General features: G+C 36.1%; 1 protein-coding gene and 1 pseudogene across 25 annotated transcripts in view; both read left to right on the forward strand.

Annotated features, from left to right (window-relative positions):
- ARHGEF12 (Rho guanine nucleotide exchange factor 12) overlaps positions 1-22,695 on the forward strand; it is a 168,578-nt gene that overhangs the window by 66,316 nt on the left and 79,567 nt on the right. For 9 of the 25 annotated variants that reach the window (XR_014068818.1, XR_014068819.1, XM_081541594.1 and 6 more), the window contains 2 exons: positions 17,436-17,459; positions 19,095-19,180. Coding sequence is in view for 9 of the 25 variants with exons in the window: in XM_081541594.1 (XP_081397720.1) it covers positions 17,436-17,459; positions 19,095-19,180 (110 nt within the window). In the remaining 16 variants the exon portion in view is untranslated. Of the gene's footprint in view, positions 1-17,435; positions 17,460-19,064; positions 19,181-20,842; positions 20,900-22,695 lie in introns of all 25 variants that reach the window. The other 16 variants (XR_014068817.1, XM_081541590.1, XM_081541602.1 and 13 more) reach the window with 4 other exon arrangements.
- On the forward strand, positions 5,268-5,702 carry LOC145526277 (transcription initiation factor IIA subunit 2 pseudogene; annotated as a pseudogene).

The following is a 22,695-nucleotide window of genomic DNA, read 5'->3' on the forward strand; positions in this document are numbered from 1 at the left end:
TTCCTTTTTATTGTATCTTTATGAGAACATGTATGTTAGCTGAACCTGTTGTGGTAATCGTTTCACATTATGTGTAAATTAGGTCATCATACTGTGCACCTTAAACTTACACAGTGATATGTCTATTATTTTTTCAGTGAAACTGGAAAAAAATCAGTCGATTAATTGATTAAAATAATTTAATCCAAAAGAAAGTGAAAAAACGAAAAGGGGAAACAAAGAACAAATGAGACAAATGAAAAGCAAATAGCAATGATGATAGACTTAAACCTATCCATATCAGTAATCACATTAAAGGAAAATGGCCTAAACACCCCAATTAAAAGGCCAAGATTATCAGATTGGATAAAACAGCAAAGCCCAACTATATGCTGCCTACAAGAAAAATACCTTAATAAATACACAAAATTTAAAAGTAAAAGGATGGGGAGTAGGGTTCAGGATGGGGAACACAGGTACACCCATGGCTGATTCATGTCAATGTATGGCAAAAACCACTGCAATATTGTAAAGTAATTAGCCTCCAATTGAAATAAATTATTATTATTTTTTAAAGTAAAAGGATAGGAAAAGATATACTGTGCTAACACCAATCACAGTAAAGTTGGTGTGAATATGTTAATAGCAGATAAAGTAGATTTCAAGCAAAAATATTGTTAGAAATAAAGTCACTTCATAATGATAAAGTAGTCAATAAAAAAGAAAACAGCAGCTCGAAACTTCTGTGCATCTAGTAACAGCTTTGAAATTCGTGAAACAAAACTGACATACAAAAATGACAAATAGACAAATCCGCAACCAATAACAGTGACTTCAATATCTCTCAATAATTGAGAATAGTAGACTAGAAATCAGCAAGGATATGAAACACTTAACTCTGTTGACCAATTTGATCTAATTGCATTTATAGACGGAGAAGGCAATGGCACCCCACTCCAGTACTCTTGCCTGGAAAATCCCATGGACAGAGGAGCCTGGTAGGCTGCAGTCCATGGGGTCGCTAAGAATCGGACACGACTGAGCGACTTCACTTTCACTTTTCACTTTCATGCATTGGAGAAGGAAATCGCAACCCACTCCAGTATTCTTGCCTGGAGAATCCCAGGGACGGGGCAGCCTGGTGGGCTACCATCTGTGGGGTCACACAGAGTCAGACACGACTGAAGTGACTTAGCAGCAGCAGCAGCATTTATAGAACATTCTAGCCAACAACATAATATACTTCTATTTTCTACAAGTGCACCATGGAACATTCACCAAGATAGACCATATTCTGGACCACAAAATAAGTTTGCATAAATTAATATTAAAGTGTGTTCTCTGACCACAATGAAATTGTTGGACATCAATAAAAGATTTATGGAAAGTCTTCAAATATTTGGAAATTGAACAGAAGAATTCTGAATAACCCATGAGTCAAAGAAGAAATCAGAAGGGAAATGGGAACTTATTTTGTGCTGAATGAAAATGAAAGCACAACATATCAGAATTTGTGGAATGCCACTAAAGCATTACTTTAAAAATTACATTATTAGAATTTAAGAACTATCAGAAGGACTTCCTTGGTGGTACAGTGGTTAAGAATCCACCTTCAACGCAGGGGATGCAGATTCAATCTCTTGTCGGGGAATAAAGATCCTACATGCTGTGGAGCAACTCAGCCTGCGTGGTGCAACTAGAGAGCTCGTGTGCTGCAACTACTGGAGCCCTCTGAGCACCACAGCAGAGATCCACATGACCCAACAGAGACCCCGGGTGTCGCAGTGAAGACTCATTGCAGCCAAATAAATTAATTTTTTAAAAAAGCCACCTATTAGGAAAGAGGAAAGGTCTAAAGTCAATGACCTTTCAACTTCCATTTTAAGAAACTAGGAAAATAAGAGGAAATTTAAATTAAGCAGAAGAGAAGAAATGATAAAGATCAGAGTGGGAGTCAATGAAGTAGAAAAAATAGAGAAAATCAGTGAAAGCAAAAGCTGGTTCTTTTGAGAATATCAGTAAAGTTGTTAAACCTCTAATCAGGTTAGTCAGGAATGAAGATGAGAAGACATTACCGATTTTGGGAATGAGAGAGGTGATACCAGTACAGATCTATAAATATTAAATAGATAATAAAGGAATATTATGAATACCATGCCACTAAGTTTAGCAATTTAGGTAAATTGTGGTTTGGAATGTTACAGATCTCAGCAATATAATTATAAACATAAATATGTAAGTATATATACCTATGTCTTATATATAAATGAGAACATATAAAACGTATATGTGAACATATAAAAGACATGTATATGTATGTATATACATACATATATGAACTCACACACATACATAGATGGGAGCTAGATTTCTCACTGTCAGGGAAGTTAAGCAAAAGGGAAAGGTGAACCCTTTGGTACTGGATTAGAATCAGAGACATTAGTGTGAACTCATCTTTAGCTTAATAAATATACAGGTGGATAAATGCAGAAACAATTACAGATGTGTGTATATGTACACATGAATTTCTTAGCTTTGTCTGCTAATAGGGCCAAGAACTGTTGACACCCCAGTAGCAGCAAGCACGTTTAGCTCCCAGATCTTGGTTTCTAAATACCAGTCCCATAAAAGACTCCTTTGAGAAATGATTGATTCTAGGGCTGGAGTAGGCAAAATATAAGATGAACCTGGAGCCTTTGTAGTGCCAGAAACAAGGAAGTGCTCAAAAAAGTAAAACAGTGGGGAACACAGATGCCAACCTGAAAAAACTCTCAATGGCTTAAGCTGGAATCCTTTTTTTGAGCAGTAAAAGAATGTAGTACTGATTAGAACTCAAAAGTATAAAATAAATATACATGAATTCATGCTGGTAGAAATGATTGCATAAATTAAGTATAGGAGAAGATACAAATTTTCCTTATGGTAAGAGTTCCAAATGGTATACATGAATTCTGCCTCCTTCAGAAGATGGAGCTTAATCTTCCCAACCCCTAGTATGGGTTGGATTTAGTGACTCGCTTCTAAAGAATAGAATATTGAAAGGGAAAAAAAACCTACAGGGCAAAATCTGGCAAATGCTGTCTTATCCAAATGACCAAGAGTAATATTACTAGTGATGTCAAGTTGATATTATATACCCTCTGATGTGGGCTTCCCTGGTGGCTTAGACAGTAAAGAACCCGTCTGCAATGAAGGAGACCCAGGTTTGATCCCTGGATCAGGAAGATCACCTTGAAAAGGGAACAGCTATCTATTCCAATATTCTTGCTTGGAGAAGTTCATAGATGGAGGAACCTGGCAGGCTGCAGTCCGTGGGGTTGCAGAGTCTGACATGACTGAGCAGCAGACACTTTGACGTTTCATCCTCTGATACGTGATGAGAAAGGCATTTCACCTCTGGTATTTCATAAATAGGCCCACATATGTATGTACAACTGATTTTCAACAAAAGTGTAAAGGCAATTCAATAGGAAAAGGATGGTCTTGCCAACAAATGATGCTGGAACGATGGGATATCCCTATGGAAAGAAAGAAATTTCTTAAAAAAAAAAAAAAAGAAATTTCTGTCCATATTCATGCCCTGTTCAAAAATTATTGTAAAATATGTTACAGACCTAATAGTAAAATTGAACATAATTAAACTTTCAGAAGAAAATGTAGGAGAAAAATGTAGGCCTTTGTTATGTTAGGGAAAGCTTTCTTAGATATGACACCAAGAATGTGTGATCACATTCACAAGCACTAGGAGTTAGAACATCAACGTGTCTTGTGGAGGACACAATTTAACCCACAGCAATTGTGCTGGTTCCCAGTTTAAGGATTGTTTCCATGTTTAGTGCAGGGGAACTGAGAATTTCTCTTTGTACTAAGTACAATTCCTGTATTGTGTATGTAAGTAAAGCATCTTCCATATCTTTGCTTGCTTTTCTTTCAAATGTAATGATGGTGTTATAATTAATAAATACAGAATTATTTGAAAACATGAATTTGGTGTAGCTTTTTGGCATTTATTCACTCTGTGGATAATATACCTCTAACTTCTGTTATGTGTATCTCTGCTTTGTCCATTTTTACTTTTAACGATTTTTTTAACGATCTCTTTCACCTGTTTGGTGACACACTTTGGCACTTGGGCTCCAAAGTAATGTTACCTTGGACCTTTGTCTTACAAAGTCTGTTCCTAAAACAGCTCCTTCAGCTTCTTGCTTCTGTGTGTTTCCATAAGGGTTAGAAATGAGTTCACAGGATTGAGCTAGGAGACTGCTGTGTCTTCTATGTTCTGTTTACCTTGTACACACAGAAACTCCTCTTGACTTCCAGCCAAACTCCCATGTGGATTCCTTACTATAGATAACTTCATCTTAAGGAAGAAATCAACAGGGAGTGCATACCTTGAGTTACAAGGATATTTTGTTACAACATTGTTTATTATACTGTAAAGCTGGAGCTAGCCTAAATATTTACAAAAGGGAATTGGTTAAGTTAATTAAATAGCTGTATCACAAAGCACATTGCAGTTATCAAGAAAGATCTGGAGCCCTGTTTTTCAAATCTTTATCTCACTTGTAAGTTCAATATATAAAATAAATAAAAGTTAAACAGCTCTGATATATGGGAAACCCAGAATCTCCATCTGCCCATTTTTTTCCCCTGAGGGTCCTAGAATTTTATGCAGCACAGTTTAAAACCATTGCTGTGGTAAAAAAAAAAAAAAAGTAATGATGTAAATTATGTTGATGTTTTATTAAGTTAAAAAAATTACCAAATAATATGTCTGGTATGCTTTAAGTTTTATGAAAAGAATTTTTATACACTGTGTTTATGCTATATACAAATACAGTAGTCTATACCTTGAGAAAAGATAGGGGACGTACTCATAAAAATTCTAGGTATTGAGATTATGGAAGAATTTTTGGTTTCTATTTTGTCTTTTTAAATTGTGTACATGTGTTTCTTTGAGAGTGAAAAGATATTTTTTCATATTAAGAAATAGAGAATCATTGCTTAATAGGAAACTTTACATTTTGGGAAAATAATTCCTCAATTCTTTGTGAGAGAGGAGTTATCTTGAGAATGTTATAAAATGCTCTTAGTAGCATAGATTTATTTAGAAATTATTAACATCAATAGTCTTAGGTATTAAGTTGTTAAAATAAGTCACATTTTTATCATCCAAGGGAGAAAACAGAACTGAATGTCAGTGGATTCAAAATAAACTGAACTTTACTCTCTGCTGCGGCGGGAGAGGTGGTCAGGGAAGTAGGTACCTGAGGCTGAGCTCCTGGCTGCGCCACTTCTGTCCGCTCTGAGGCGGGAAGCGCCTATTCCCTAGGACATCAATGTGAGCCTGAATAAGAAAAAGAATTTCTCCCTCCTAAGCCATGGCATATCAGTTGTACATAAATACCACACTGGGAAACAGTCTTCAGGAAAGCCTCGATGAGCTTATACAGTCTCAACAGATTACCCCCCAACTTGCCCTTCAAGTTCTACTTCAGTTTGATAAGACTAAATTCAGCGTTGGCACAGAGGGTCAGGAACTGAGTCAATTTCAGGGGGTCTCTAAATAAGTACAGATTCTGCGATAACGTGTGGACTTTTGTATTGAATGATGTTGAATTCAGAGAGGTGACAGAACTTATTAAAGTCGATAAAGTGAAAATTGTAACCTGTGATGGTAAAAATACTGGCTCCAATACTACAGAATGAATAGAAAAAAGAAATGGCTTTTTAATGCCATCCTGTTACTGTTCATCGCTTTTTGAAGAGAAGCATAGAAGAGACTTTTTTTTAAATTTATTCTAGCATTGCAGAAATGACTACTCTGTGCTATATTATCAGAGAATTCCAATAGAAAGAAGCTCATAACTCTGTACCCTCTTTATTATACAGCATGAAGAAACAGAACTTTTTTTTATGACAAATCAAACGTTGCCTTCCTAGGACCATTCTTGAATAAATTCATTTTAAAACTCAAAAAAAAAAATGAACTGAACTTTATAAAGCACTGATTCTCAGTTCTGAGATAATGTAAGAAGGTCAAAACAATTGAAATACTCTTTCCCTCTACCTTTTCAGATTAAGTATTGTGGTGAGCCATTGTTATTGAGTATACCTCCGCTCTAGTTCCTTGGTTTTAGGTCAAGAAAAACTTTTGTAGAAGAAAGGGTGAAAAGGCATGCATATATCTGATTTTCTCAACTTTGCTCCACAAAATTGGAGGTTTTTTTTTTTTTTTTTTGCAGTAGTTTGAAAATTTGGTGTATTCAGGTTTGGCAGCAGAAAGTGTGGTTTTATGATAAACTAAGTGGATAGCTAAGAGAAAATGAGTTGTTATTATTTGATTGCAAAACCAAAGCATTTATGAAGAGAAGTCTCCCTAGTTTTAAAACCAAAATTTTCATCAGAGCATTCATTATATACATATCCAGTAAAACTATTTTCAATGAAAATTAATTTCCTCAGAAGAAAATAACACATTTTTATGGATGTGGAAGGTGTGTTATATAGAAAATTTAATTGTAATGAAACTGGCTGTCCATCAGTTTGTTTTGTAGTCTTATTTTACCTATATTTTATATTCATATAGCCTCTAAATTTTCATTATTTATAGAACTATCTCACCAGCTAAGGAATATAACTTTAATATAAGGATAAGTAATCAAAATCCTTACCCATAATGCATTATTTACATAAATTTTAAAAATTGTAAGTGGAAAACATAGAATATGCTCAATCCTTATTCCCTTAAAGTTCTTCCCAGAAAGTGTATAAGGTTTTAATTTCCTCAAAAGAAATAGACCTGTGTTGGTTTAGATCAAGGAAATTTTGAACATTTTTATTGTATATGGGAACTAAGCATATACTTTGCTTATTCCATATATTTTCTTGTCCTGTGATTTTGGGGCGTTACTTGGTTGAATATAGCTATGGCAGTGATTAGGCTTCTTGTAGTCAAGGAATGAGTACACACTGTGTGCCTGAAGCTAAGCAGAGATCAAGGATAATATTCTGTGATTTGGGAGTTAATGTAGCTTTGGTGGTTTTTCCTTCTCCCAAGATTTTAGAAATAAAAGAAATCCTATTACTGTACTTGTGTTGACACTTGATAAGTATTTAAGAGCTCTTAAGAGAAATCCATTATAATTTGTTTTCTTGTTGAATTGGTAGTCCTTGCTATACAATGCTATTTTTAAGCGATATATAATAATTTAAATTTTTTATATAATAGAAAATAATTTAGTTTTTTATGTAATAGAAAAAATGTTGACATACTATTTTATATTTTATTAAATTGTCAAGGTATCTCAATGGCAGCTCAATGCAAAAGGTAAAAAGCTAACAACTAAGGACTTCTACTTTTTCAGAAGCACAGTTGTATCTTTTGCCAAATTTGAAGAAGCTTATCCCTGTAAATTTTCCATAATTGTCACTGCAGCTTACAAAATTTGAGCATTTAATTTTATATGTTGATGTAAATCCTTGTTGGGAAACATGCCCGTCCCAGGTTAGGAGGTCTTTCTCTCTCTCTTTCATTTTTATTGTCACAAACAAATCCGGAAAGAGGAATTGTGAAACAAGGTTAAGATTTAAATTCCTATCTATAATATAAGGGGAAAAATTGGAAGCAGTGACAGATTTTATTTTCTTGGGCTTCAAAATCACTGCAGATGGTGACTGCAGCCATGAAATTAAAAGACGCTTGCTCCTTGGGAGGAAAGCTATGACAAACCTAGACAGCATATTAAAAAGCAGAGACATCACTTTGCTGACAAAGGTCCATATAGTCAAAGCTATGGCTTTCCCAGTAGTCATGTGTGGATGTGCGAGTTGGGCCATAAAGAAGGCTGAGTGCCAAAGAATTGATGCTTTTGAGTTGTGGTGCTGGAGAAGACTCTTGAGAGTCCCTGGGACAGCAAGGAGATCAAACCAGTCAATCCTAAAGGAAATCAACCCTGAATATTCATTGGAAGAACTGATGCTGAGGCTGAAGCTCCAATACTTTGGCCACCTGATGCAAAGAGCTGACTCATTGGAAAAGACCCTGATGCTGGGAAAGACTGAAGGCAGGAGAAGGGGATGATAGAGGATGAGATGATTAGATAGCATCACCTACTCAATGGACATGAGTTTGGGCAAACTCCAGGAGATAGTGAAGGAGAGAGAAACCTGGCATGCTTCAGTCCGTGGAGTTGCAAAGAGTCAGACACGATGACTTTGCAATTGACCAGCAACAACCCTATCCAAAGAAAATCATGCATTGACCCTATAAGTCCTGAGATTATTCTGTAGAGTCCAGTTTCTTGCTGATTTTTGTTTAATGTGTTTGATGTTTTAATTGGTGTTGAATGGTATGAGAATACTTAAGTAGTTTCAAGGTCTCAGGCTTTTTTCAGATGGTTTTTTTTTTAACTTTTTTTTTTTTTGAGTAATTTGAAGTCTTAAAAAGACACTGTGTAAGTTAGTAGTGATACTCATGATCTCAAAGGAAATTTAGTTAGAAACCTTACAGAAAATACTCACAAAAGTGATAATGTTCCAGATTATCAATAAAGAGATGGAAGTTTAATAAGCTGTTATTTTCTCTTATGACTTACTTTTCCCAGTTCAGAAACAACCAATATGAAATGTATAATATCTCTGACAGAGAATTAAAATAATTTAGAATTTACTATTTGATTTGTCAAAGTATGTCCACAAAACAAGAGACATTTACTTGGCGTCTGTCTTGTGTTTGAAATTCTTCAGTAAAAGTGGCAGTATGCTAAGCTATGTTTAAAAAGTTAATTTGAGATCTTAACGTTACATTCTAGTGAATCATTTTTGGATCTACACCGAGCTGAGCTCCTTGTTCCTTGTCATTCTGTGGTTTGTATTGCAAGGTCCAGAAGTTTAAAACTAATAACACCATGAAAAATTCTCCATGAGTCATCCTGTCAGCTGTAGCTTCTGCTTTAGAGTCTTTCTGATAGAACTAATTATTGTTTTATTGCCAGCTCTGCTAAACTTTTCATGCTTTGGATCTGTATGCTAACAAAAAAGCACAGTGGTAGGTAGTGGTAGATAATGTTCAGACTTTTTTTTTTTGGTCTAGATCCAAAATTTTTAGTTCTTTTAGCAACTCTAAGCTTGACCAGTTATAAATTATAGATGGCAAAAGGATTTATGACGGGTATTTTGGTTTTTTCTTTTTTTTGTTGGGAGGGAAGTGGTGGTGGTTTTTTACTGCTTTTGGTTCTATGTATCTTGCTGTCCAGAGATGTAAAGACTCAATTAACAGTCAGCTGAAGTCAGTACTGTGTTCTGAATCCCATACTTTTAGGTACTGTGTATTGTAGGCAAACGTCCTTATAGCTGTCTTTGTTTATTATTTTGTGAAAAATGATATAATAACTTGAGCTAACTTGTTCATAATCATGTTAGAGTACTTTCAAAATTAAGTGCTTTGCTTCAGGTTATTTAAATTAGTTTTTAGAAATAGATAAATGAAAAACTCAGTTTATGTCCAGGACACAGAATACTTTAATCATTCTTGGTATTTTAAAGGAGATGAGGAAATGTTGGACTTTTTTACTAAATGGCAAGTAAAGTCAACATAATTTCACTTTGTTTAAAAAATCACTGATCTTACTTGCCAGAATTAAAAGTTTTGGTTATAATCTGTTTTTTTCTTACCCTGTAGCAACTAGGAAATTTGGTAACTTGAGTATTGACATTAATTTTATATAATGTGACTTGGCAAGTTAAGTTTATAGTTTCATCATAGGCTTTGAACTATGCATTTCTATGGATTTTACTGAGCTAAAAAGCTATTTGAATAATGTTAGTCTTTATTTTTTTTTCTATTGAATTTGAAGTCATGCCACTAAAATTCAGAATTTATATTTGTTCTTCCTGATTGTTGTTGTTCAGTCGCTCAGTCGTGTCCCAACTCTTTGCGACCCCAACTCTTTGCGACCCCATGGACTGAAGCACACGAGGCTTCCCTGTCCTTCACCATCTCATGTTCAAACTCATGTCCATTGAGTCTGTGATGCCAGCCAAACCTTTCATTCTCTGTCGTCCCGTTCTCCTCCTGCCTTCAATCATTCCCAGCATCCTATGGGTCCAACCCAAAGAGTCTTTTCCAATGAGTTGGCTCTTTGCATCAGTGGCTAAAGTATTGGAGCTTCAGCTTCAGCATCAGTCCTTCCAATGCATATTCAGGGTTGATTTCCTTTAGAATTGACTGGTTTGATCTCCTTGCTGTCCAAGGGACTCTCAGACGTCTTTTTCAGCACCACAGTTTGAAGGCATCAGTTTTGCAGTGCTCAGCCTTTTTTATTATCCAGCTTTCATATCCGTACATGACTGTTGGAAAAACGATAGCTTTGTCTATAAGGATGTTTATAGGCAAAGTAATGTCTGCTTTTTAATATACTGTCCAGGTTTGTCATTGCTTTTCTTCCAAAGAGCAAGTGTCTTTTAATTTCATGGCTACAGTCACTGTCCAAGTGATTTTGGAGCCCAAGAAAATAAAGTCTGTCACTGTTTCCATTATTTCCCCATCTATTTGCCATGAAATGATGGGACCAGATGCAGTGATCTTAGTTTTTTAAATATTGAATTTTAAGGCAACTTTTTCATTCTCCTCCTTCACCTTCATCAAGAGGCTCTTTAGTTCCTCTTCACTTTCTGCCATTAGGATGGTATCATCTGCATATCTGAGGTTATTGATGTTTCTCCCTGCAGTCTTGATTCCAAGTTGTGATTCATCCACCCCAGCATTTCGGGTGGTGTACTCTGCATATCCCCCAGTGGCTCAGACAGTAAAGGATCTTCCTGCAATTCAGGAGACCTGAATTTGATCCGTGGGTCAGGAAGATCCCTTGGAGAAGGAAATGGTAACCCACTCCAGTATTCTTACCTGGAACAATCCCATGGATGGAGGAGCCTAGCAGGCTACAGTCCATGGGGTTATAAAGAGTTTGACATGACTGAGCGACTATACACTTCTGCATATAAGTTAAATAAGGTAACAATATACAGCCTTGACATACTCCTTGCCCAATTTTGAACCAGTCCATTGTTCCATGTCCAGATCTAAGTGTTGCTTCTTGACCTGCATACAGGTTTTGCAGAAGGCAGATAAGATGTTCTGGTATTCTCATCTCTCTAAGAATTTTCTATAGTTTGCTGTGATCTACACAGTCAAAGGCTTTAACATAGTCAATGAAGCAGAAGTAGATGTTTTTCTGGAATACTCTTAACTTTTTCTATGATCCAGTGGATGTTGGCAGTTTGATCTCTGGTTCCTCTGCCTTTTCTAAATTCAGCTTTTATTTTGGAAGTTCTTGATTCACAGACTGTTGAAGTTTAGCTTGAAGGGTTTTGAGCATTACTTTGCTAGCATTTGAAATGAGTGCAATTGTGTGGTAGTTTGAACATTCTTTGGCATTGCCCTTCTTGGGATTGGAAGGAAAACTGACAATTTTGCAGTCCTGTGGCCACTGCTGAAGTTTTCCTAATTTTCTGGCATATAGAGTGCAACACTTCACAGCATCATCTTTTAGGATTTGAAATAGCTCAGCTGGAATTCCATCACCTCCACTAGCTTTGTTCGTAGTGATGCTTCCTAAAGCCCACTTGACTTCATACTCTAGGGTGTCTGGTTCTAGGTGAGTGATCACGCCATCATGGTTATCTGAGTCATTAAGATCTTTTTTGTATAGTTCTTCTGTGTTTTATTGCCCCCTCTTCTTAATATCTTCTGCTTCTGTCAGGTCCATACCGTTTCTGTCCTTTATTGTGCCTATCTTTGCATGAAATGTTCCCTAGTATCTCTAATTTTCTATAAGAGATCCCTAGTCTTTCCCATTCTATTGTTTTCCTCTATTTCTTTGCATTGTTCACTTTAAAAGGCTTTGTTATCTCTCCTTGCTCTTTTCTGGAACTTTGTATTCAGATGGTATATCTTTCCTTTCTCTTTTGCCTTTCTCTTCTGTTTTCTTCTCAGCTATTTGTAAAGCCTCTTCAGACCACCATGTTGCCTTTTTGCATTTCTTTTTCTTGGGGATGGTTTTGATCACTGCCTCCTGTACAGTGTTACAAACATCTGTCCATATTTCTTTAGGCACTCTGTCTATAAGATCTAATCCCTTGAATCTATTTATCACCACCACTGTATAATCATAAGGGATTTGATTTTGGTCATACCTTAATGGCATCTAGTGATGTCACTAGTTCTTCCTAATAGCTACTAGTAATTAAATGCTTAATATGCGCAAGGCAGTGCTTCTTATTTAATGCTTCTTATTTTATGATTTACTCCTCAAAATGAAGTGGTAAGTTTGGTATTAGCATTATCATTGTTCTACAAATGATTCTTTGCCAGGTTAAGCAACTTGCCCAAGTTCAAGTACCTTTTCATTGTAAAACCAAAATATGAACCTTATGTTTTTTCTGAGGAGTCCTTGAATGTAAGGTGTTGAGATCACATGTAATTCTCATTGACTGTACTGTAACAATACTTTGGCCACCAATGTGAAGAGCTGACTCATTAGAAAAGACCCTGATGCTGGGAAAGATTGAGGGCAGGAGGAGAAGGGGGCAACAGAAGATGAGATGGTTAGATAGCATCACCGACTCAATGGACATGAGTTTGAGCAAGCTTTGGGAGATAGTGAAGGACAATGAAACCCGGTGTGCTGCAGTCCATGGGGTTGCCAAGAGTTGGACATGACTTAGAGACTGAACAATGACAGTACTGTAACAATACTGGAATAGTCTATTTTTTGCACTGATGTTTATTATCATTTTATGAGGAGTTGAGCCTAAGAATTACCTTAATTGTTAACTTGTTTTGCAGAATTCTTTGTCTAGTAACTCTACTTACTAAGTGATTTTTCTTCTGCATTTTAATATGACTAAAATCAGGATGTATGTTACAATGGAATTTTTGAGAATTCTAAATTTAGTAGCTAACATTGTTTGAATGTTAATAAAAGCTTGACCACTCTCCAATATAGGTGAAATTTCCTTAACTTCCTCCCCTTCATTTCGGTCATCCATTATTAAGAACCATCCAGACTCTCAAATTCCACATCATAACTAAACCCAAGGGAGAAAAATCTAATATCTTGGAGGAAACAGAATAGGAATTAAGGTTTGCCTGTGACATCCCCATTTCTTCTTTCAGAATGCTTCTTGCTGGAGTGGTATCCAAAGGATAGCTCTTTTCTCACCAAAATCAATACAAGGAAAATATGATTTCTAGTAGGCTATTTATTATAAGCAAATATGTCATAACACACCACCTCGGCACTTCTTTCCAGTTTGTTTAATCCAGAAGAAATTCTGTGTAATAGTCTTAAAGCTTTTAGGTTTTAAAATCTCTCTTTCTAAAAAGAAATATTTATTTTTGTCTGCACTGAGTCTTCGTTGATGCGTGGGCTTTTCTCTAGTTGCAGAGAGCAGGAGCTACCCTTTGTTGCGGTGCATGGGCTTCTCATCACTGTGGCTTCCTGGTTGTGGCACATGGGCTTAGTTGCTCCGCAGCATGTGGGATCTTCTCAGACCAGGAATGAAACCCGTGTCCTTTGCATTGGCAGGTGGATTCTTTACCACTGAGCCACCAAGGAAGCCCTGAGTTTTTAAATCTTAAAAACAGTTATGACATCATGTATGTGTGTATATATATCGTAGAATCATTAAACCTGGCTAAGAAATGAAAGTCTTATTCCAATATATACATTAATTACAGATTGCTGCTGCTGCTGCTGCTGCTAAGTCGCTTCAGTCGTGTCCAACTCTGTGCGACCCCATAGACGGCAGCCCACCAGGCTCCGCCGTCCCTGGGATTCTCCAGGCAAGAATACTGGAGTTGGTTGCCATTTCCTTCTCCAGTGCATGAAAGGGAAAAGTGAAAGTGAAGTCATTCAGTCGTGTCCGACTCTTAGCGACCCCATGGACTGTAGCCTACCAGGCTCCTCTGTCCATGGGATTTTCTAGGCAAGAGTACTGGAGTGGGGTGCCAGGTTGTTCAATTACTGAATCACATTTCCCTCTACACTATTTAACATATTGGGAGAAGTGTGAAAATAAAAAATTGGGGGAGGCCTCTGTATATTATAACCTAGTGATTTAATACTAGAGCTCAGAACTAACAAAGAAAAGGCATACTGAGTCAAGTGAGTCAATGTGTTGTGACATTTAAGGCCCTTGGTTAGGATTTTTGGCATGCAAGTATGCTTAGTATGCTTAGATGACAGAGGATGAGATAGTTGGATGGCATCACCAACTCAATGGACACGAATTTGAGCAAACTCTGGGAGATGATGAAGGATAGGGAACACTGGCGTGCTGCAGTCCATGTGTGCATGCATGCTAAATCACTTCGATCGTATCCAACTCTTTGCGACCCCATGGACTGTAGCCCTCCAGATTCTCTGTCTATGGGATTCTTCAGGCAAGAATAATGGAGTGAATTGCCATGCCCTTCCCCAGGGGATCTTCCCAACCTGGAAATCAAACTCGTGTCTGCCTGTGTCTCCTGCATTGCAGGCGGATTCTTTTCCCACTGAGTCACCTGGGAAGCTGCAGTCCATGGGGTCGCAAAAAGTCGGACACGACTTAGGGACTGAACAACAACCAAGGCACCTTATCCCAGTGGCTCAAACTCCTGGTAACCCTTTCCTTTATGTATTATGATTCTTCATATTGGCACTTTGTCATAAATCTAGCAAAATACATATACACATACATAAATACACACAAACATATTCACTGTTGGCTAAATGTCCAAGTCATCAACAGGATATTTTCAAAATCCAGACACATTTGATTAACTAGCCACGTCTAATGTTATGTCAGCATTCAGACGCAGCTGTTTCTACTTAAATATCTAACCAGAGGAGATTTTCACAATTTTGTGATTGGACTACACAATGGACAGGGACTTGGAAATACGGGATTTTTACACCAGAATTGTTTTATCAGCCTAGTGTTGGGTTACTTTGTTGCTTAGAATATGGCCATTTCTCAGTCTTTAGCCTACCTTTCTGTAGCATTTAGTAGTAGTATCTCTTCTTTCTTGGTCCCTAGGACAGCCCTTTCTCTATTGTGATTTATCTTCTTTATCTCCTTCATCAGCTGTCACATCCTTTCTCAGTTGTTCAGAAACTAGATTTCTTTTCCCCAGGATTTGATCCTTGGTGTTTTCTCTTTATGTGCTGTTTTAAATTCAGCGACCATCACTAGGTTGGTGACACAAATCTACAATTCTAGCCCCAAGTTTTTCCTTGGGGTTCTGGCTTTCTGCTTCTAGCTGTCTCATTACATCTCCATGTCAATATCCAGGAGGCAGTAGTGATTTTACAAAACCGTGGGATTCTCTTGGTGGTGTTCTTAGCTGGAGTTGACGGAAGAAGGCCCTTGACTTTGTTACTTACATGTATATGCAGCAGCACATGCGTATGTACATGTATATTTGTTTTACCACATATTTTAAAGTGAAATTTGGTGATTAGAGAAAAAGTATTGTGATGTAAAGATTTTTTTGAGAAATTTCTTTGTACTTGGAGACTGTGGTAAGTCATTTAGAATAAGGAAGTTGTACTGTGAGGTAGCCCTTCTTATTTCATTTTTGTCCTCTTTCCTTTCCTTTCCATTCCCTTGTAAGAGAAAATAGCTCAGGAAACTGGTTTACAATCAGTAGTCTGGGAACTTCCAGGTTTCTTTACCAGAATCTCCCTGGATGATGCAGTTTCTGACGCAAGCAGCATTGTTCTGGGATAGGAGTTTTTAATATAATGGTTGTCAGGCCAAGTGGCTAAGGTTGCTAACTGCAGGTATTATCCTTTGCAGAAATTCAATTGGGAATTCTGTACTGCCAACTTTTATGTTCATCTTTTTTTTAATTCATTTTGATTGGAGGATAATTACTTTACAATATTGTGATGGCTTTTGCGATTCTTTAGATTTAAATCCTATTCCCTCCCACCTCCTCCAGCAAGTAAGGACGGACTACTTAGGAACTCTCAGTTCTGAAGATTTTATAATCTTTTGTAATCAATATATTCTTTAGAGCAGTGTCCTCTCTCTTAGTCCAGAGCCTCTATTTATTGTCATGCCTACCTGGGTTGTAAGTTAATATTTTATCACTTATTAGGGAAGTTTTTAGATTTTCTTTTTCTTTGGATCAATTTTAATTTATATGGGAATTATAATTAAAGTTATATTTAGACTAAGTTTTCTTTTTAAGCTAAACTATCTCCATGCCAAATAGTCAAGTATCATTGTTTTATGTTTATTTCTTCCTACCCTTACTCATGTGCTTCCGTGATGGCTCAGTGGTAAAGAATCTGCCTGCAATACAGGAGACACGGGTTCTATCCCTGGGTGGGGACGATCCCCTGGAGAAGGAAATGGCAACCCACTCCAGTATTCTTGCCTGGGAAATCCCATGAATGGAGGAGCCTGGTGGGCTACATACAGTGCATGGAGTCACAAAAAGAGTTGGACACAACCTAGCGACTAAACAACAACCCTTAGTAGTAGTCTTTAAAAAAATTACTGATATTCTTAATAAACCCTGTTCTTATTATCTAGACTAAATAATCTTTACATGAAATGTTATAGGTTGAGATAATTATAGAAATGACAGAAATGAGAAGAAGAATGGAAGTTTGAGAACATTTTAGGTTAGTGTTTATGTATAGCATCAAATTCTTATCAGGAAGCCTCCAGAAATATTCTTTTAAAAAGACAACCAGGAGGAAAGGCTGTAGTTCTTTTTGCTTACAGAACTGAAAAAAATGGTAAAGTACCCTTTGTTTTCTACTTTTGAAACTTGTTTTTACTAACTGATAGTATTTCAATGGTAGTTTTTTTCTAGATTACTGTTACTACCTAAACATAAATAATTGAAGATCTTGATTTGATCATGATCAAAGGTTAGACACAGACCGATAGAGCATTAATCAGCACCCAAATATTGTGGATGGGGAAAGGTGAAGAAGGAACTTTCTTGCTAGGAAGAGTAAATATAATATTTATATTATAATATTTATAATGGTGACATTTTTCTAGCTTCCATTTTTTAAGTCTGTAAAATAGAAATAATATCTTCATAGATATTTTTAGAATTAAAAAATAATATATGTGAACAGTTTAGAATAGTGCTTAGCATCTACTAAGCCCTCAATAAATGTAGCTATTGCTATTATTATTTGGATTTTTAAAAAGAGAACCCATGCTCAGGGACAGCTGATGGTAAATGCACCTGCAATTTAAGATTTAACAAAGTAGTTAAGACATTAAAAAATGTATCCGGTTCCACTTGTTTGTTGAATCTTGCCTTGGCAAAGTTAGTACAAGATTTAAATCCCTTATTCTGTTTTTATAGAATGAATAAACTTAATGACAATCTTACAACTGAAATAACTACATCTGTTCTTTTTGTTTTTTCTTTGTTTCAGGTTTCCCCTCAAAAAACCTATAAGGTAAGTTGTTCAGTTGTACTTCATATGTTTACGTTCAATCTTATTTAGAAGTGTTCCTTTGAAATTGTGGTGCATTTTCGTGGTTTTAGAAAATGTGGATTTAAGTAGTTTAAAATTTCAAAATGTTTTACAAGTTTGAAATTTAACAGGTGTTGGATATTTTTTCTGGAAGATGGCATTATTTTGATAACATTTCTAATGTTTTTAATATAAGCATTTTAAAAGTTTATTCAAATTGATACTTAAGGTCACTCCCTATGAAGAGATTTAATTTCAAAATCTTTTGTGACTGTTTTAAGTTGTGAGTAGCTTGGGGAGTGTAAATGGATTGCCAGTTTTGATGTGTTTTATAACTTGGGTGACTGTAACTGCCTTTAGTTAATGAACTTTGGCAAACTGAATCAGTTAGTTACCCTAAGAAAGTAAAGGAAAAAATCCAAAATGTCCAGTATTTCTATGTCTGTATCTATATCTTCATATTTATTCATTTCCTGGGATTAAGTGCCTTTTCCTGAGTACTTGTTCTTCAGCATCTCTTTCCTCTCTGATCTTAATTGTCATAAATATTATTTAAAATGTAGGTAGTGTGTCATTCCTAATTATTGTGATACTTTTATCATTTTTTAGTGGTGGCATAGTCCAACTTACCAATGCTCATCTTGGCATTTCAGTTAATTAGTAATGTATGTGTTACAGTAGTGGTCTTATTTGCTGCCCACCATTATATGATCAAGTGTAATATGGTAGGGCATAGGAAAAACAATAATTCTAATGACATCTGGGGCTTGCAAAAAATATGTCTGTGGCACGAACTATAGGCAGGCTTTAAAAGAGCCTTGCCTGAGAGTTTTTTTTTTTAAACTATTCTCATCCATGCTGTATTTACACAATGTTTTTGAACCTGACCATAGTAAACACACGGTTGGGGACTGTGTTTAGTTACTTTTCAGTGCTGCTTTTTTATCTGTTAAATTTGAATAATAGTGTTCAACCTGTGAAAACCACTAAGAGATTTTAAGCAGTTATTTCTCGGAATAAAATACACTTTATTACTAAATGCTGTGCTGTGCCTAGTCACACAGTCTTGTCCAGCTCTTTGTGACCCCATGAACTACTGCCCGCCAGGCTCCTCTGTCCATGGGATTCTCCAGGTGAGAATACTAGAGTGGGTTGTCATGCCTTCCTCCAGGGGATCTTCCCAACCCAGGGATCGAACCCAGGTCTCCCACATTGCCGGCAGATTCTTTACTGATTGAGCCACCAGGGAAGCTCAAGAATAGTGGAATAGGTAGCCTATCCCTTCTCCAGGGAATCTTCCCTACCCAGGAGTCGAACTGGGGTCTCCTGCATTGCAGGCGGTTCTTCACCAGCTGAGCTACTAGGGAAGCCCTTATTGCTAAATACTGCTCATTATTTTAAAGCACTTTTTGTAACCAGCTAAATAGACTCTGTGTTAAACATAGCACAGACTGAATTTTAAAATGTCTTGAAAAATATGAATTAGGTTTATGAGACTACGTAAGGTAAACTCATTTATTGGTTTCTCTTTGTGAGACACACTTGGGATTTTTAAATTGTTTTTGTTACAGTGATTTTTTTTTGTAGTAAATATTTAATTGCTTTTATTTAACTTAGGCATGGAAGTATTTTGAACCGAGAGTCACCAACAGATAAGAAGCAGAAAGTTGAGCGCAGTACATCACATGATTTTGACCCCACAGGTAACACACTTTGTTCTGCCAAAGAATACTGAGACTGGAGAAGTTTCGAATAATACACCTTAAGCTACATAACTGCCTGAAACACCCAGGAATAGCTGTTTGATCTATTTAAGACTCTCCTTCCTCTTCAGTTACATAATATGAAACCTTTGCACTCAGAAGGAATACAGGCATTTTTAACTTTCAATACTATGGATTCTACTATGGAAGCATCATTGCAGACTGTAATATATTTTAAAATAATAATGATAATAGAAATAGTTATATCATAATTGGAAATCATTGCAGACTGTACTACATTTTAAAATAATAATGATAATAGAAATAGTTATATCATAATTGGAAATTTTGGTCAGACCAGGGACTTAGTAGCAAGGTAAATCTTAGGTATGAACAGTAGTATGTTTATAAAACCAAGACTGTAATCAAGGCTATAACAACTACATATTCTGTAGTCAATTAAAAATTCAGATGTGATCATGGTAAATTAGAGAATTAGATAAAATAATTCAAAATTAATGATTGTCTCACTTTAGAGTAAGTAGATGAATAGAAATCCCTTTTTCTTCAAAAGTATTCTAAACTCAGAGCTGTCTTTCAGCCTCAGTAGTGTTGATATTTCCTAGAATTTTCATGCTAGTGTACTTTTGACTATTTATAGTCTTAATTTTGTATATAGGTTGAACCCCTCTTGTAATATTTGGGCTTTGGTTTTCCCTTGTAAACTCACTCAGTATTTAATTTATAAAAATTACTTGATAAATTTGCTTTTGTCTTTTGAAACTTATTCTTTGTGCATATACTGTTTTATTCACTTAGACGTTCCTATGACAAAAGATAAAGTAAGTAAATACTAAGGTCTCAGATACATAAATATAATGTATCTATTTTTAGGTATTTTCACTTAGAAATAACATTTTTACTAGAGTGTTTTTTGGTATCCAAGATTTTTCATAGTTTAGTATAAACCGCTAGTGCACTTTGAAAAACATAAATATTACCTAGTAAGGGAAGAATGGGAAGTAAACAGCTACTGAACCTTGGGTGGTAGGTTAAAAATGAAATCCCAGTCATCAATTTAGGAGGCTTTGGTGGTGGGAGTATGTAATATGTAACTTTTGGATCTCTATTAAATAATTCTTTGTTTCTGACACCTAATTTTGATGTCATAGGACTCCAGTGCTTTCATTTATTGATTAGCTTTGTCTTGATAACTAGGGTCACGAAGTTTCTGTCCTATACTCATCGAAGCCATTAAAGTCTTTTTAGATTGACTTACTCTGTATTGTTCATCTGTCATGTGCCCATCTCCAAAGACAGATTAGCAAAGTGGTACCCAGTGTTTCACAATGAGATTATTACAACTTTTAGTGCTTTGTCATCTCTACAATTGTCAGATAATGTTTTGTAGAATTCTCATGTGTTGTTTTGTTTGAACGTATTTTTATTGCACTGTCTTTTCTTCAACAAATCTAAAATGTCATTACCTGTGCTGTTCGTGACTATTCTAAGGGCTGTCACCTGTGATGTTCATACTTTGTGTTTGCACGATTTAACTTGATCATGATTCATTCTTTTTTTTTTTCCCCCCATGAATTTTCCCCCTTACATTTGGTCTCCATATTTTCTATATCTCTCTCCTTTTTTCCCGCTCTTGTGCAGATAGCTCCTCCAAGAAGACAAAGTCTAGTTCAGAGGAGAGTAGATCCGAGATATATGGTAAGCTAATGTAGCCAATTCAGCCTTGCACCTCTGGAGCTTGCTTCATGCTATTTCTTTTTTTTTTTTTTAACTGCAGTCTTCTTGTGTCTGCTCTGCATGGCATGATCTCCTGCAGGGAAAGGGAGCTTGGGGTTTTAATGTGGCTGTGATGTGGAAGCTTAAGATTGCTAGAAACTAACATTATAGAGGAAGAGCAGGTACATTGCCCATCTTCTCTTTCATCTTGTTTATGTTAGGAAGGTGATCTCTAAGATGTTTGGGTCAAGTTTCTCCAAATAACATGGATGAGCTTTGAATTCTTGGCACTTTCTTCCCATGTCCCATTTGCAGAGTTTGGATCATGTAGAATTTCATCATTCCTACCAGTTTTTTCCTCTCAGTCTAGTCCCAGCATAGTTTAGATGTGTTAGCAGCTCTTCAGAATTTTTATTTTATTTTTTATTGTTTCTTTCTTTTTAATTGCCTCATCATCTGGAAGTGCTGTTCTTGTATAATTTATCTGCAACAGCAAAAATAAGTGTTTTATTTTTGTAGATGAAGAAGGTCTCTGCCTTTCATAAGTTTTCCCAAAGCTTATTCTGAATGGGAAAATTTCAAAATGGCACCTCTAAAAAATAATCTCCACAAAGAGCAGGTTTAACCTGAATGGTCAAGTCTTGCAGCAGATGATTGAAACACTAATATTTCCAGGCTGTGTTCTGTCTTCCAAAGATAACATAAACCCTGTTTGTGTAGTTCAGACATATTTTTCCTTTTCCTTTGCATAGTTTTACCTGCCCTCTTTTCTTGTTTTGGCATCTAATTAGTGTTTTGAGAAAAGTGAATAAGAGAAGCACTGCCTGGAACCTAGACTTTAAAATAATCTCTGAGAGACTAATAAGTTTTTTGTTTTTTAAGAAGATTCCAAATTTGGCCTCAAAGAAAAACCAGGTCTTCTTCAATAGAGCCAAAATTTGTCAGTAGAAGTTTCTCCAGGTGTAGCTGTTTCCTAGCTTGATTAAAATGTGAAAAGAAAAAATATGTAAAAATGCCCCCTTTCTCTTTTAAGACACTTGAGCACATACTGTCAGATACTATTTAGTATTATGAGGCCTGTGTTTGGTTATAAATCAGTTAATGCTTCTGTGTTAGGTACATACCTATAGTTCTTTGCTTGGGTTTATGTGACCAGTACTTTTCCTGGGCAGTTTAAACCTTTTACAGTAGTTCAACAGGAAATGTGTACCATGCTATATGGCATGTCAGATTCATGTTTTTTTCTTCTTCCAAAGTATTTGGCTCTTCATAATTTCTTGAGATTCTGTCTTTCTGTTCTATATAAAGAGCTTCCTATGGTTTATTCTCTCCTTAGGAATGTGAACACTCTCTTTATAGCACCATTCTTTTCCAGTAACTTTTGCAATGTTGTAATTTCATCTCCCCCTCATTTTCCTAGATCTGTGGTATGTATGCTGTTTGCTTTGGATGAGACTAACAATTTAGGAATCCATGACTAGAAATAGTATACTAATATTTTTCTTACCAGCGATAGGAATACTAACACTAGTTCAGACATGCCATTGGCTTGGTAGTAATAGAAACATTTTAAGTGGTAATGGGGAAGTAAGGTGTGGCTTCTCTGTGTTTGTTTCTTGAGAACCCTTGAAATACCTTTTTTGGAAGGAACTAAGCCATGAGTTCTCAAAAAGCACTTTCAAGAAGGATGACTTGATCAGAACAGAGTTAGCATGCTAACTTATATCTCTTTGACATTACAAATATTTTATCACCAGTGTGAATAGACTTCTTCAGAC

Source organism: Giraffa tippelskirchi, chromosome 11, assembly GCF_054371585.1.
Source record: "Giraffa tippelskirchi isolate mGirTip1 chromosome 11, T2T-mGirTip1v1.2.pri, whole genome shotgun sequence".
Taxonomy (NCBI): domain Eukaryota; kingdom Metazoa; phylum Chordata; class Mammalia; order Artiodactyla; family Giraffidae; genus Giraffa; species Giraffa tippelskirchi.